This window comes from Azolla caroliniana, unplaced genomic scaffold, assembly GCF_043228905.1.
Source record: "Azolla caroliniana isolate FFs.n. ecotype wild unplaced genomic scaffold, voAzoCaro1.0.p SCAF_22, whole genome shotgun sequence".
In the NCBI taxonomy this organism is placed as follows: domain Eukaryota; kingdom Viridiplantae; phylum Streptophyta; class Polypodiopsida; order Salviniales; family Salviniaceae; genus Azolla; species Azolla caroliniana.
The window spans coordinates 2,215,896-2,233,112 of record NW_028230457.1 but is presented as its reverse complement, the minus strand read 5'-3'; the positions used below and the strand labels follow the sequence as shown (position 1 = coordinate 2,233,112).

Sequence of the window (17,217 nt, the reverse complement as noted above, 5' to 3'; positions counted from 1 at the left end):
ACAAAAGAGAATGTAACTTTTCATATAACCAGATATTATTCATAAATGACTAGATGGGTGATAAGAGAACCAAGATAGGAAATGATGCTCAAGACTACTTGGCTTTCATGAGCAGCACAATTGATATTGGCCATGATGTTGGCAAAAATAACACTTTGCATGAATAGCTTATATCATAACTAGTGCTTAATAGTAAATACCAGTTGTGTTAACCTTTTGAGAGAAGATTAAAACATTCTAGAATCTTCTGTTTAAATCAGATAAAGAATTGATCCATTTACAAGCTTCTAGAACAGTATTGAATCTACCATGGAGATGACAAGCCAATTTTCTCCAAGTAGATTTACAATCTGTACCTTTCCTATTCAAAATTTAAATTCCAATGTACATTTTTGTCTTTGTAAACTTAAATGTGAAACTATTTTATGCTCAGAAATATAATTGCTTTGTTGCAATGCAATCCTTTAATAGGTATTAGGAACTTATATTGAGCAATATAACCACATATGAATGGAGAATGTACAAGAGTTCAAACTCAAATGCTATAGCTTGCTCATAGCTCTTAAATATTACTAAACAATCCATTATTGCCTCATCATTTTTGCTTGAGGGACACAAAAAGATAAATAATAGACGATTATGCCTAGGGTGTATTTGCTCTATGAGAGGTTAGAAATGTACACTCTGTATGATTACTATACATGCAAGAGGTTAATCCCATATCATAACTACAGCAATAACTCCAACCCCAAGGGTGACAGCAAGAAACTTATAGAATGGAGTGTCCACCTTAACCCTACATTGAGGGGTGTACCCTTTGACAAGCAAATGGTTGATGGCCACATAAATGAACACACCACAAGCAATGCCCATGGATATGGCATAGATCCAGTCGGCAACAGAGCCTTGTGCCGTTGAATCGATGATTATACCAATTACCACACCAATAGGACTTGATATACCAAATGCCAAAGAATAAAGGGCACATTGAAGAAGGGGGCGAGTTGGCATCATTCGGAGCAGCGCGATGCCCATCGCTACTGCGGCAAAGACTTTGTGAAGCGAAATTGTCCACAACGCTCTCCATGCATCCGCGGCATTCCCTGTAGAGAATCCCTTTGTTCAACTTCTCTAGATCTTTCTAGGGAAAAAAAAAATAGATATGATGTGTATGGGTGTATCTATGTCTACATCTAGGCCTACACATGTATAGGTATAGGTATAGGTATAGGTATAGGTATAGGTATAGGTATAGGTATATGGATATGGATATGGATATGGATATGGATATGGGTATGTATAGGTATAAGTATGATTGGATTGTATGTGTATACCTGAAACACCAATGGCAATCCCCTCGAAAACGGAGTGGAAGCAGAGGGCCACGATGAGGAGGATTGTGTCGGTTAAAGATGACTTACTCACTAGGGTTGCCACCACAAAATTCTTTGCCTCAGGGTTGATGATGGAATCATCATCACACTACACATAATATAAGGATCAAAAGATACACATAAAGTTAGCAAAACTTGACAAAATATCAGGTATGTTCATTGAAACAAAGTGTTAGACATTATTCTTTATTTCTCCTTGTCAGGAAAGACCCTACTTTTGTCTCATGCTTCCACACATAAAAAAAGTGGTCTACATTAAGAAGAAGAAGAAGAAGAAGACAGAGAGAAGTATGCATAAATAACATACCTTGCATGTTGGATCCCCTTCCTCTGCAACTGTAAACATGTGATTATTGAAGAGACTATGAGAGATCATTTTGATGATGAAAGAAAAGGCATGTTATGAAAACAGGGGAACAAGGAAACAAAAAGAAACCCTAAATTACCTTTCTCAGTATCCACTTTAGATGGCAAAGTAAACTTAGATTCTTTGACAAGGATCCACTGGATGACACAATCACCAAGCATGGTGAGGAGGTAGCCTGCACAAGCCAACATGAAGGCAAATGGGTACTCCTTGTCCGTCTTAACCTGGAATGTCTCGTTGGAATCGCTAAGAAAATGCATGGTGGCAGTGCCCAGGAAGACCCCGCCCGCGAATTGAGTGCCCAAGACAAGGAGGCCATTGTTCCATTTCACAAAGCACGGCGAGATCCCTGCAAAGAATGTCGCGAAGAACACGATGATTAGGCAGTAGACCTTGACGAGGATGAGGCTTTTCGATCTCAAGTCGGGCGTATCCGTGGACGAAGAATCTCCATCATTGGCTCCGCCATGAGCTAGAGATGGAGGTAACAACAGTAATGAAGAAAGGATTATGGCGAGGAAGGAGAGAAGAATTGTGTTGCGAGGGAGGGAAGGAGAGGCCATGGGTGAGATATTTCAACACCAGACAGAGAATGAGAAGGATCTCTCTCTGTTTTCTCTCTCTCTTATCTGCTTTCTTTCGGCTTCCTTTTTCTGTTCTGTATTGAATATTGGGGGGGGGGGGGGGGAGAAGAATCAATTAGGCACTAAAGATTTGATGGGCGATTGTCAGATTTCTCTTTCTTGCCTTGAATCAATGATGGGCGATTGTCAGATTTCTCTTTCTCGCCTTGAATCAATGATGGGCGATTCTCTCTGTTTCTGATTCTCTCTCTCTCTCTCTCTCTCTCTCTCTCTGTGTATTCCTTCTATGGCATTTCTGAGATTTGAGCCTTGAACCTCTCTTAAAGACACAGATTGCTCTGTGTAGTACCAATCTCTCTCTTCTCTCTCTCTTCCATCTTTGTACTACATTCAATGCAATATAAAACACTGTAGTACATAAGTACACATATCTATACAGATCACACACACACACACACACACAAATGTCTTCATTTCTTCCATGGCTTTTGAAGCTTTACTCTTCTTCTTCTTCTTCTTTCTTCTCATTTCTTCTCCTTCTTTTTCAATGCCTTTCAAAGGCCCTAGACCCCAAAATACATCAAAAGAAACCATGGTTTTGCTCCTACTATATGTAATGTAATAATAATTATAAGAGACACACAAGACTTCGATGAATCTGGCATCTGTGTTGGGTCCATCTCATCCCCCCTACCTCGAGAAACTTGAGACAAGCATTTCGTCTCCGCACTCTGCCCCACTCCTGAACATCCCAACACATTCCTCCTCAAACCCGGAAGTCAGAATGTTCACATTGTGTTGTGTTGAAAGTCTTCCTAATTTAAGACTGCCGGTTGAAATCTTCCCTTGCTTATCCTGATTTTGCCCACCAAACGGTTTCGTATTGCTCTTTCATTTCTTGTTTCCGTTCGACCTTGACCATTAATATCGTGCATGGATTTCCATTTACACGCTCCATCTAGACTTGACAAACCCAATGCGAGAGCTACGCTTTAACTTCCGCTCCTTTTTCTCTATGAGTTATGTCGAAGGTTTCTTTCGCAACAACGAACTCATTGATAAAGGCTATTACTTTTATGGTCTATCAATTTCGCAATTATTTCTTCTAACATATGCCCTAGTCATTACCACCATTGCCCAGCAAATGTTCAAAGAAGACGTTGTCAAGCTTCTAGTGAGGCATTGGGAAATTCCTTGCTTTTGGATGTTATTCTCATGCAACGAACCTTCGAGGATAAGGCATCAACATTCCCTAAATGTAAATTCTAACCAATCTATCTATCATATGGATGATATTTAGGTGTTGTTGTCAATTATCATGAGCACGTGTATTACATCAAATAGTATTTAGGTTTAGTTGTATATCCTCAAACTTAGGAGAGTTTGAAAGTAACAAATGGTGTCTAACTTGTTTAATCATGATTCATTTACAAGTATGTATATTATACTATAACTTTGTTTGTTTGTGTCTAATCTATTCAAACATTAATTTAATTTCTAAAAAAACTGAGATAATGTATCTTACAAAATAGTCAACTATAGAAATCTAGTTAGTTTTATACTAGTCATAAACTTGTCAAAAAAAAGTGTCTCGTAGAATAGTCTTTATGAATTCCTAAAACTCTTCCTCATAAGATTCTTTACCCATCTAGTCAACATTGATTTCCAATTTTTTTAATATTCGACCCGTTCACAAGGCCTTTAAGGTATTCGTCGTTCTCTTTACCGTGGCCCTCATTGTCAATTATTTCTAGGTTTTGGGCTGCAAACGATCTAGTCGTTTGAAAAAATAAGGTAAATTAACGAAATAAAGCAATAAAACCCAATGCGAGAATTTTGGTAAGAAGATTAATACTCATAGATTTCACTGTAAATCATATTATTAGTGCAGAAATAGTGGTCACGTTGCTCACTTCCAAATGGTTTAGACCGGCCTTCACCTATCATATACTTGTGTGCACTTCCAAATTTGCTTGGCATTCAATGTGAACATTTTCTTTCAACTCAGCATGAATTATGCCACCAACAACATACCAACATGGGGAAGTCATGCATGCATGTGTGTATGCACATGTATATTCCTACATGGGCATTATTAAATTAAGAACATACTAAATATGTGGGGTGCATTGGTGTTACCTCTTAATTATTGAAAACAATTGTTTATGCGAAGGATGTTAGCTTAATTAATGTCAAACCTTGTAACATGTCAAAAGAAAAACGTGGCGGCATTACCCATCCACAACACAACATGACACGTTGCCTTTTAGGATAATCAAGTAAAGGTAGATAGAGAAATGGATTTTATTACTTGGCCTCAAATGTTAGTAGAACCCATAGAAACAAAAGTATAATTTTTTCGAGTAATGTGTATGGAGCTCAATAAGTCATTCTCGATATTCAAAGATATTTATTAATGATTGTTACAATTGAGAGTGCGCACTTTGTGATAGAAGGAGAAATGTGTGTAAGGAGGTGTGTATGGATAGAATAGAATCGTCCATGATGTGGCCAAATTTGACCTATGGGACCAAATTAACATATCATCTTGTACGTGACTCCTTCCTAAGAAGAGAGAGAGAGAGAGAGAAGAATTGGTGGTGGTGGTAATAGTAGCAGTATTAGTAGAGATAAAAAAAATAGTGAACCACCATAAATATTGATCAAAGGAAAACTATAAAGTCCAAACTTTGATAGAGAAACATCTATTGGAGTAGATGGGCAAATAATGACTAATTGAAAGTTTATATTCTACTTGTCTTGGGTGTAGATAGGCGAAAAATGACTAAACAAAAGTTTTTGTGTTGCTTTTTAGAAGTGGTCATCAAAAACAGAATATTGTCTCTCTCGTTAACATAATTAATAAGAGTATTTGCGACCCCTTCAACAATGAGTAACTTAGGTGTTGAATTGACTTATCAATAACCAGAAGTAGGTGAACAACATTAACTCATAGATTAACAACTTCATATAGCTTTTGTGTAGTACATATGCAATGCATTTGGGAGACATCGGCTCTTGGGAGAGCATGAATACATGTGGATGAGAAGAAAATAATAATAATAAAGGGCAAGTTTTCTTTCTCCTGTTGAAAAGTTAAAAACCTTCAGATTTTTAAATGAGACTGTAAAAGAAGGCATCATCCAGACAAGTGTATATATATAAAGAAAGGAAACATCCAATGTAAATATAGAATTAGACATGTTCTTTTCCAAGTAGAGGATACACATATGTAGATAGTGGAGCACAACCAACTCATATGGACCTGAAGCAAATGTAATTGGTCAAACTCAAAACTGGATATTTGAACAAGAGGAAGTATATTATGTTACATTTATATGCATTGAACGGACATCTTATGTCCTTGCATTTCATAGGAAGAAATACAAGGTGCCCATTTTTTACATGAGGAATGTCGCACCTTTAAAAAATTGAGATACAATAACAAAACAACATATTTACTTGTAACAAATCTCAAACGTGAGAAACCTAACTTAGGGTTGCATCAATAAAGAAATGAGATACAACAACTGAAAAAGTTGCTACGAAAACATCCTAGTTCTATCATTACAAAATTCTGTTTTCTTGTCCATTGTGGTTTTGTAAACATCCTTGTTAATAAATGTCACAAATAACATGCAAAAACGAGAAAACTGTATCTCCTCAATGAACGTTTTTTGCCTTTTCATTCACATGGAATCAATTCGTAAAGTTCAATCATATACAATTATTCATCCCATTCAAATTGTTTATGGTTATTATGATTGGATTCAATAAAGTATTTCATTTTGTCAACCCTTCGTTTACACTAAGGAAAATAACAACAAAAAACTTTGACTATGGATGGGTATATATATGGCAATATTAATAGAACCAAGAACAATTGAAGTCAATATTTACCCATAAAATACGAGGGGTGAAATTGATATTTTTCTACTAAGAAAAGAAATCATAGACAATTAACACAAAAGTAGGAAGAACAAGATTTACAAACTTCAAGTATCAACATGTACGAAAACAAAATAAATTAACAAGAAAAGAATAAGAAAGATTGGAGTAATGCCCCACCAAGATCCAAGGGTAAGTAATATTTGCGAAAAGCGCACATTATTATTCACATGCACGTATTCATTATCAAGAGGTTATTTGATAGTGTTCTAAATACTTAGACCTCAACCACAAGTGTAAAGTTACAAAGGCATAATTTCCGGTGAATATTCATATACCTTTGTTAACACCTTTTCATACCCATCAGATAATTCATGAGAATGTATGAACCTAGGCACGTTCCTTCATGAGAATGTATGAACCTAGTCACATTGTTGCAAATGATGATGATTGGTGTCCACTCCTGAGGTTCTCTATTCTTGTGTTCTTCATCTCAGCACACTTTCACCTAGAGAAGATTGATGACAAAAGATCTTCAATAAATTGACACATTGATTGGCATGACGTTCATATACGCTTGGTTCCATTAGAAATCTTAATAGTTGGCTATAGTTGGGTCACCAAATCAAAGTTGGGCATTTTCTTGACGTGGCCAATTGGTTGTCAAGTATGCGCTAGGCAAGACCTTAGCGAACCGCATCCATCAAATGTTCTAGGTCATTTTACATATTGGAGAGATCTTAGCATTTATTAGTTGAGTTTTTTGTGTTAGTACCGTTCTCATCCCCATACAATAGCTTAATTGGCTTGCAAATGTTCAATTTCTAGCTACAACATACAATTCAACAATTTGGGTAGTTTTGGATCATGACATAAAGGTTGTCTCCTATTAACTGGGAATATGTGTCTTAATTGTCCATACCCTTGCCCTTTACTTGGGTATTGTTAAAATAGTTCACTTTCTTGAGCTCAATGAACTTTCAAAAGTTAAACTTAAAGATCAAATCCTCTTTCTTGTGAGCAGTCCTATGTGTGATATGTGGAAGACAAATATAACTATATTTCTTAGAGGAGAGTTTGTTTGTGGTTGTATTGATTGGCTTCTGATTTCTTCATGTCATGACAACCTAACATATCCTATTATGGCTTTTTGCCTGATCTTGCTCTATTTTGCAACATATCATATGGATTAACTTCCTTTTTTCTCGTATGGATTTTATTACATAGTCTAAACATTCATTAAGACTATGTTAGCATTGAATTGGACTTGCATTAAGGTTTCATCCTTGTGGTTTTCGTCTCTAAACATGTGAATACATGGCACGAGTTCACACATATTCACTATGATTTGGTGTCTTGTTTCCTTCAAGGCTTCAAATAATACAGGTAGAGTTGTCTTTCACTACACTATTTCATGATTGGGGAGGGGTATCATACTTGTCTATCATATCTTTCTCTTAAGTAACATTCGGCAATGGTTCGGTTCGGTTTGAGGCTGTCCAAACCAAACCGGTTTGAAACCGAATCGTTTAAAACTTTTGAAACCTAAACTGAACCGAACCACGAAATTGTTAGGTAGAAATCCAAACCCCATTAAACCGCTAGAACCACGGTTTCCGAGTTCGGTTTCGGCTTCAACTTAGGTCAAAATTCAAAATTTAAAATTTTTCCTAAAATGTGAGAATTACGCTTAAAAATAAAAAGGTTATTTATAAAAAAAAATTTAAAAAATGAAAAAACCATCAAACCGTTAAAACTGTGGTTTCAAACAGTTAATACCAAACCATTCACCCCCCAAACCAGACTGAACCGAAACCGAAGCGTTAAAGAAAACTTGAACCTGAACCGTTAAGTCACGGTTTTGCTGTTCATTTCGGTTCAACCGAACCGTTGCCGATTGTTACTCTTAAGTCATCAACAATTGTGTAAGGAAATATATATTTTATTATAATAATGGATATTGGAAATGGTGTTTTATTTATTTCTTCCTTCTCCTCTTTCTTTTGTATCTTGGTAAGATATTCCCTCGTCGAATTCCTTGTCCTCCCTCCACTTGTTTACGTATGTGTCAACTTTGCTAAAAAAGTGTGTCTGCATGCATGTATGTGCTTTTATTGTTGGGGGTTTATGATTTCACAAGTATGATGTCTTCGAATATGCTTCATTTTACATTGTCTAACATATAATCTTCTTACTTAATGTTGCATCTCTAACTTGTGTCTAGAAAAGGTGTAGAATAATCATGTTACTTAATTTTCACCTCCAATTTTTGTCTCACCAGAAGCCTAGGGTAAACTTATGCCTTATTATTATTACACCTTTAACTTCTGTCCGAAAAAGTCTGAAATGATTGTGCTAGTTATTATTACACCTCTAACTTCTCCTTAAAAGTCTAACAAGCCTACATATTATTACACGTCTAAGCATCCATCCAAAATTTGAAAGGCCTAAAAGAATAATATTGGTATTTCTTATTGCACAGTACCCCTTGATTCCTTGCCCAAATTTCTCAAAACATGTCATTGTTCATCATGTGGTTTAGTAATTCCGCACTTCGTTTAATTGTGCTCACATAGCACCCCAAATGTCTAAATGTTGTTACCATGAATGCTACTCAAGTCTTGTGAGGTGATGTGGTGGTTTATGAATAAATCCAAGTGAATTATGTTTCGAGTAGTATTGATTCAATGAGACATTAGAAGGTGTCAATGAGTCATCCTCAATAATACTAACCTAAACGATATTTTATCATGATATTTTAATTTATCCAGAGTTGTTAAAAAGCTATTAGCATTTTTAAATGTGGAAATTACGAGATCATGTAGTCAAGTCAATCATTCTTAACCACTCAAGTAAAGATTTCTCCATTTTTCCTTTATATTTGGTGAGAACAACTTTGGAAATTAGTCTAGTTTCCTACTTAATGTTGGGTGCTTATGTCAGATATAGCACATGATTGAACTAATGAAATTCTTAGCAATAACTTTCTTCTTGATTCAACTTCTAATTTCACAAGCCTCTCATTTGGACAAAAACATGGACATGCTTTGGGCCATAAGAAATCAAATCAAATACTCTTGCCTAGAGAAGTGCAACAGGAACAAAAGAATCAATCGAAAAAGTGAAGTTCAAAATATGACTACTCACAACTTGAGAACAAACATATGAATAATACCACAAGATGTAGCATATTGTTGGATAAGCGTAAATTTGTATGGCGTGTAGTCCAATCATCTTTCATAGTGCAAATTATCATTGCGGGTTTGTTCTCTTAAAAAAGGAGTTGAATTCAAAATTATGAGTCTATGTTAAAAAAGTATTTTCATGATACTTGGTAAAGGTCAGAGGAGGACTCGTTCTCCCTCATCTTGTGGTTATCAACTAAAAAACAAATAATAGAATCATAATTCATTGATTCACCCGTGGGCATGATCCTTCCCCATATTTTACCATAGACCTCTTCTAATCTAAAGTTCTACTAGATATGACAAATGTGCCAATGTGCCAGTGTGTGTGAGTGAGAGAGAGAGAGTCATGAGAGAAAATACAATTTTTTAATGAAATTAATGCCACAATATCGATGTACCTTGAATGAGTTCATCTTTGTGGTATGTACGACTGATTTGTACTACTATTTTATTTCCTATCTAGGGTGGTAAAAATACTCATATTTCAATATTTTGAAATGGTCAAAAAACTAGACTATCTCACAATGTGATTGTATTATTTGCATGTGAAAAACACTATTAGTGTTGCTATTACAAGGTAGTTGAAGATGTTGATGCACCGATATGCAAAAAGAACACCTTGGCAAAGTAGAGAATTTTCACATGCTCAAATAACGTAATTATCCTGCACGTCAACACACACACACACACACACACACACACACACACTCTCTCTCTCTCTCTCTCTCTCTCTCTCTAATTGATGGTTTACACAATTGCAACAAGGTCATAAAGGTGGAGAGAACCAAAGTTAAAGGGTCTTATTATTGGCTCGATACAAATCACATTCTATCTCTTATGGATACTAATGATATTTATCTCCCTCCTTTGTAGATCATGTCTCAAAAATGTAACGATCATCTAGTTACTCACCCACAAGCGGTATGTCGACTCAAAAAGCCTCTCTACGGCCTCAAGCAAGCACCTAGAGCTTGACACTCGAAGATAACCCAATATCTTCATCAAATCAGCTTCAACATGTCCAAGTCCAAAAACTCTTTGTTCATCCAGAGCGACTCCAGAGGATAGGTATTTATCATCATTTATGTGGATGACTTGGTCATAGGGGTAGGGCATTTAGTAGATATTGAGCACATCAAGAAGTTCCTCTCCAACTAATTCAAAATGAAATGCTTTCTCAAAGGCACTATATCCTCAATCTTCTTTACAAGTTTGGGATGACACAATGTAAGCCCGTCACTACCCCTCTCGATCGAAATCTAAAGCTAGACGTTGACTCAGGCACAAGAGAGTGTGAACCGACTTTTTATCGTCATTTAGTCGGAAGCCTAATCTACCTCACCATTACCCGACTCGACTTGAGTTACTCGGTCGACCTCCTTAGCCAGTTCATGCAGACTACGTGAGACATTCATCTTGAGTGTGCTAAGCGAGTCCTAAGGTATGTGAGTGGGGTTATGGATTATGACATCCTCTACAACTCGGCTGCACCAATTCGACTCGAAGGGTACACTAATGCCGATGGGCTGGCTACTGTCATGAACATATACCAAAACTCTAAGTCTTGATAGAGATTTGAACCCATGAACTCCTCAAAGATGATGTATAGCTTCAACCACTAGGATACATTATATCATATTTATTAAATTGTAAATTCTTATATTAGAAGAAACATATATAATAGTATGAAACGACGCCATCGCATAGGCTAACGCATGATTACCAAGTGGCATGCTTGCATGAATGACAAATGGCGAGCATGCGTGCCTATGAGGTGGTAAGCATGCATGTATCCAAAGCATGCTATATAAACTATTGAGCGAGCAAGCTCAACTGGATCCAAATCGGCTGAATAAGCCTGAGCTGGATTGACATCCGGAAGGATGAGCCGGATCGGTATCTGGAAACAACAGGCCGGATCGGTATCCGGAAACAACAGGCCGGATCGGGGAGCCGGATCCGAGCAGGAATTGGAAGCCTAGTAGTAGCCTAGACTACTAGGTAATCATTGTCTTGTAGTTAGTGTCATTCGCACGTGTGAGCATTGAAGTACCTGTCCGTACTTCTGTCCGTCCTTTATGGACTTGTATAAATAGTGCTATTATAGCACGTTGTATGTACAGAGTTTTACAGAGTGTTTTATTTTGAATCTACGTTTACGTTCTGCGCTCTCTCTCTCGCTATCTCCTCTGTGTTTTAAGCTTTTCCATTAAACCTTCATCTCATTTTTCTGTTGCTATCCGGCTCAGCCGGTTTTGTTTGACGCTTCCGCACATTAACATTCACATGGTATCAGAGCGCGAGGGTTGAGAACCTCTACAACCGATGCTTGCTTTCGTAGACGAACCCTAGAACCCGGCAACAATAGACAGAGAGGAGACATGGACAGTAGAATGGCGAGTTCGCTTCCAACAGAGAAGCTCGACTGGAGCAACTACGCGTCTTGGTCATATAAAATGCACTAGTACCTGCTGGGGCATGGGTATTGGAGCTTCATGGAAGGAACAAATGAAGTAGCACCAGAGCCGTCACAAAAGACTTCCCGGTATGGGAGCAGGGAGCGAGTTGGGTACTGTACTGTCTCGTGTCCGGTGTGCATGATCAAATGCTCAGCTACATCAAGGATGCAAAGACGCCGAAGGAGGCCTGGGAAAATCTAAGGAAGATTTTCGCCGCAAGTACCACAACTCGTAAGTTGTAGCTCCGGCAAGAGCTGAACAACATCCGGCAAAGAAACATGTTGGTTATGGACTACACCACCAAGATAAAGGAGATTTGCGACACACTCAGGTCCATCAACGTGATGGTGGAAGAAGACGAGATGGTACAAATCTTCCTCGGTGGTCTAGCGCAAAGGTACGGGCCAATCCGGACAACGATCTGCACCCGGGAGAAACCACCTTCCTTCTTCGACTTGCAATCGATGCTGATGGTCGAAGAAAACCATGCGAGTGGGTCCAGAACCACTCAATTGGATGGCCGAATGCTGTACATAGAGATAGATCGGCCCCATGGACGTGGTGGATGAGGTGGGTCGGCACGCAATGAAGGTGGCCGCCAAGAGCAGGACCAAAGGCACATAGGAGGTGCCAACAATAGTTCCGGACCCTCCACAAGCAGGGGGAGTCAAAGCGGCCCTGGGAACTGGCAATGAAAGGCCAAGACGGAATGCTGGTATTGTGGCAAAAAGGGCCATAGGGAAAGCGAGTGCTGGAAGAAGCGCGCCGATTCGGACAAATCCGGATCCAGCAAAACCGGTTGGGAGAATCAACAAAGCTCACACTACATGGAAGGATCAGAAGGATCCAGAACCTGGGAAAACCTATAAAGGTCCAGCCTTCGTGATGAAACACAAGGCTAACTTGATGAAGAAGAGTACTTCCAAATCGGAGGAAGTATGGTACGTTGATTCCGGAGCGTCCAACCACATGACGAGCCATGAAGAGTGGTTCTCCTTTCTGGAGAAACCGGAACGTCAATTATCGGAGGCTTCAAAACCTGCAATCGAAACAAGTTGTTTTCGGTTTGCCGAAATTTAGCGGCCGGAAGGCCAAAATTATTGAAGCCTGCCAACTCGAGAAGCAACACCAGCTTCCATTCCCCACCGACCGAAACCGGAGCCATAACAAGCTCGATTTAATCCATTTGGATGTATGGTGACCGGCACAAAACGTTAGTCTTGGCCGGAGTCGGTATTTCATCTCCTTCATCGACGACTACAGCTGGCACACGTGGATCTACCTCATCGAAAGGAAGAGCGAAGTCTTCGAGTGTTTCCGAAACCTTCAAAGCTTGGTTGAATGGGAAATGGAGAGGAAGATCAAGTGCCTGTGGTCGGATGGCGGGAAAGAATACTTTTCCGGCCAACTCTAGAATAGGTGTGGAGTGTCCCGCCCATTTCCGGTCTTTCACGGAACCGTAGTCGTCATGCCCTCTTGGCCTCCTTCTCGCGCTCACCGGCTCCCACCATGTGTTGCGACTCATCCTCCCCGATCTCCAATCATGCCGGCTTGGTCCTTGCCCGGTTCGGTCCCGACCGATCATTTTCCGGTTTGGTCGGCTTCCTTCCATAATCGTAACCGGCCGGTAAGGGTTTGGCCGAACACTTCCGGTCTTGCCGGCTCTTCTTCGGTTCGGGCCCGATTGACCGGCCCCCGCTTCATTCTTTTCCCGGTTCGCCTTCCGGTCGGGTCGGTTCCCGACTCTCTCTTTGTTGCTGCTCTCGGCCTCCCCTTTGGTCCTTTTGTATATGCCTGTTCCGAGCCTCGCATTCTCCTCTTCGTTTCGGTCACCCGCCTTGCTGCCGCCACCGTCCATCACTCTAGGTCTCATATTGGCTCTCGGGCCGGATGCCGGAGTCTCTAGAATCGGTGCGGGTAGGATCCCGGCACCATTGCTCGTTATATCCGTAGCCACCTCCATCCGGACGTTGTTGTTCGTGGCTACCCCGTCTCCGATCGCGGAAGCCTCGATTATGCTTGCCGCCTCCTCTTCCTCGATCTCCTTGCTGTCGTCTTGTTTGCCCGTCTTGCCGCCGCCACCGTTCATTACTCTAGGTCTCACACCGGCTCTCGGGCTGGACCTCTCACACTGGCTCTTGGTGTGGGTAAGGTCCCGGCACCACTGTTCGTCTCCTCCCCACTTGATGTTTCGGGCCACCGTGTCCCGAATCCTCCGCCCACTCTCGAAGTGGGGCTCCCCGCTCCATAGTCACTGGCCTCATCCATTGCCGTCCATTCACCGCAAGACGAGAGGGTCGCTTGCTCCACACCCTCTCCCATGTCACTGACGTACGCTCTTTCGGCCTCCACATAGGCCCCATCGTCCACGCATAGGCATTCTTCTTTCTCCGCATCCTCTGATTGTCTCCGGCCCGTCTCCATAGTAGACCCTTCTTCGGCTTCGATTTGTGGCTTCACGATCTCGTATGCTTCCCATACCAAGGCTTCGATGTCGAGCTTCACCGAACCATCCCGCAGTGAGCTTTCCTCCGTCGGCGGTGACGCGTAGTCACACGCCATCCTCCTTTCGCCGCCGCTTGCGGGCTGTGTTGCGGACAACCGCATCTCCTCGTGTCATCAACATATCCTCTCTACCTCGTTCCAATCCTCGGTGAGGCCGTATGCCCCTTCATCATCTTCGAGTTCGGATAAAATGGCCATTCTCCCCTTTTCATCAACCGACTTTAAAAATAGTAGGACCTTGTCCGCCCCCACCGATCTTCGATCCTGGTCTGAGAGTGGAAACCCTAAACCGAATAGAAACCCTCGACCTAAGTGGTATACCTCTTCTCACTCAAAATAGGCCCCTTCAATGGTGCCCCTTCCTCTCCTTTTATAGCATAAGGAGAGAAAGCCGTTACAAAAAGGAGAGACTAAATATCCCCTTTATTCAATGGGGATATTTGCTTAGATTCTAGGAGGAGGGATTGATGAGGCCTTAGCTCCCACTCACACATACTAGTATGCCCATTACTCACCTCGTACTCTACAAAGTGCACATCACATTTATGCCTCTACGAACTTCGTGGTGCACCTTTAGCACCTTAGATTATTACCCTTCCCATTACATTTTGTCTACTTATTCTTATTACACAAATTTACAAGTGCATGTGCAAAGTTGCACAACCCCTCCCGGTTTTCTCACCATAGCCGGAAATCTTCACGACAGCGGCATGCCAATTTGCATCTTTCGCCGCTTTTGCGTAGCTCTCCGGCTCACGCACTTCCGCCACACGCGTCATGTATGCATAATGATGTGCCATGTACTCATTATACCTGTACCTCTTTACGGGGTTCTTCAGGTGGGTAGATTGGCATAATTTGTGATTACCTATTTTCATGGCCTTTTCGGCCGATTTGGACCTCTTCCGTGTAGGTTCCTCTTCGATTGGGCCGAAATTAGTAAACTGTCTTCTCGGTTCTTTATGTGGGGACAACACGGCCGAGTCTCCACTACTCGCCGGGTCTTCATTTGGTTGGCCACATCGGCCCAACCCCTCATTCGGCCCGCTTAGCTGAAATATATGACCTTGGTAGAAGAGTGTATGGTGTTATTTTATGCAAACTCTACAAGATGCAATATATGACTCCAATAATCTTGTTGTTAACTAATGAAACATCGAAGATACTGCTCAAGTGTTTGATTTGTGCACTCTATTTGGCCATCAGTTTTGGTATGATATGCTGATGAGAGTTTGCAAGAGATTCGGAGCCCGTCACATAGGTGCTTCCAAAAATGAGAGATGAATTGCGGACCACGATCACTAATTATGTCGTTTGGAAGACCATGATGACGAAATACTTCACGCATAATGATATCTGTTGTTTCTTGAATACTGATGCTTTTTATGTAGGGCAAGAAACGTGCCATCTTGGTAAATCGATCCACTATGGTTAAAATAACATCAAAACCCTATGAAGGTGGTAGATCTGTAATGAAATCCATAGAAATTGACTGCCATGGCTTGCTCGGAGTTGGCAATGGTTGTAACAACCCATAAGGATGATGCCTAGGCATTTTAGCTCGACAACATGTGTCACATGTGCGAACGTAATATTCAACAAATTGTTGTAAATGAGGCCACCAAAATGATTGCTTCACTAGCTCCATGGTCTTAGCAATACCAAAGTGTCCGGCCATATGGGCATCATGACAGTGCTCCAACACTCGAAGGCGTGGTGATCCATCAGGGACATAAAGGGGATTCTTGTAGAAAAACAAGTTGTCTTGCCACTTGAACTCCTTATAGCGTCGAGATGCCCCTGACAATGTGGAGAAAAATGCATGATTTGGACCAAGGTGGGCGAAGACATCCTTAGCAAAATCATCAGAGTGAAGTTGTTGTCGAATAGTGAAGTCAAGAAGACTTGAATCTAGTGGTGTGGCACAAACCATGGTTGCTTGTAGTTTTGTTGGACCAAGGAGAACTTGAATTTGATTGTCAAAAGCTGGATCTCTAGAGCGAAGTGCCAAATATGAGCGTCGAGATAGAGCATCTACTTGCCCTTGTTGTTTCCTTGGACAGAAAATGATCTTGAAATCAAATCGAGTTAAAAATTGTGCCCACTGAGCTTGTCGCCTATTTAGCACTCGAGCCGTCTGAAAATATGTAAGATTTTTGTGGTCACTGTAAATGATGATTTGATGAGGCGAAACTTCCAAGAAATGTCACCATTCCACAAAAGAGTCGACCACAACTAGTAAACCGTCTCCTCGGTTCTTTACGCGGGGACAACATGACCGAGTCTCCACTACTTGCCGACTTTTCATTTGGTTGGCCACATCGGCTCAACGCCTCATTCGGCCTGCTAGCTGAAATGAGATCGGACTCTCTCTTGGAGCTCCGATATCCTCATCATGTGAAGGCATGTCAACCTCGCTAACCTCTTCTTCACAATTCGGAATGGAGTCATCAGGGATTGGAGGCGAAGGAAAGTACCACGAAGCGGACTCGTCGAACACGACATCTCGGCTTACGCGAACTTCCTTCGTTCGGGGTTTATTACAGTTATACCCCTTTTGTTCGTCTAAATAGCTGACTAAGATGCACTTTTTGGCTTTGGCATCCAACTTCCTTCGTTTCTCCTTCGGCACATGCACTTACGGGATCCTGCCGAAAATCCTCAAGTGTTCTAAGTTCGGCTTCTTTCCGAAGTACAACTCATGTAACGACACTCCTCCATTAGCAGAAGTCTGATTCTGCAAGTAAACAACCGTCCTCATGGCTTCAGCCCAATAAAACTTCGACATATGCTTCTCTTCAAGAATTGCCCTAGCTGCTTCTTCGATTGTCC

General features: G+C 40.8%; 1 protein-coding gene across 2 annotated transcripts; it reads right to left on the bottom strand.

Annotated features, from left to right (window-relative positions):
* Positions 1 to 438: 438 nt before the first annotated feature.
* On the bottom strand, positions 439 to 2,736 carry LOC147849761 (zinc transporter 11-like). 2 transcript variants are annotated; one of them, XM_087337175.1, is made up of 4 exons: positions 1,841 to 2,736; positions 1,702 to 1,730; positions 1,335 to 1,482; positions 439 to 1,103 (listed from the first exon to the last, which is right to left on the bottom strand). In XM_087337175.1, the coding sequence occupies exons 1-4, from the start codon at positions 2,322 to 2,324 to the stop codon at positions 712 to 714; spliced, it is 1,053 nt and encodes a 350-aa protein (XP_087193301.1). In that variant the 5' UTR covers positions 2,325 to 2,736; the 3' UTR covers positions 439 to 711. The 2 variants fall into 2 exon arrangements, with proteins under 2 accessions (XP_087193301.1, XP_087193302.1); XM_087337176.1 differs by having other exon boundaries at positions 1,702 to 1,724.
* Positions 2,737 to 17,217: the final 14,481 nt, after the last annotated feature.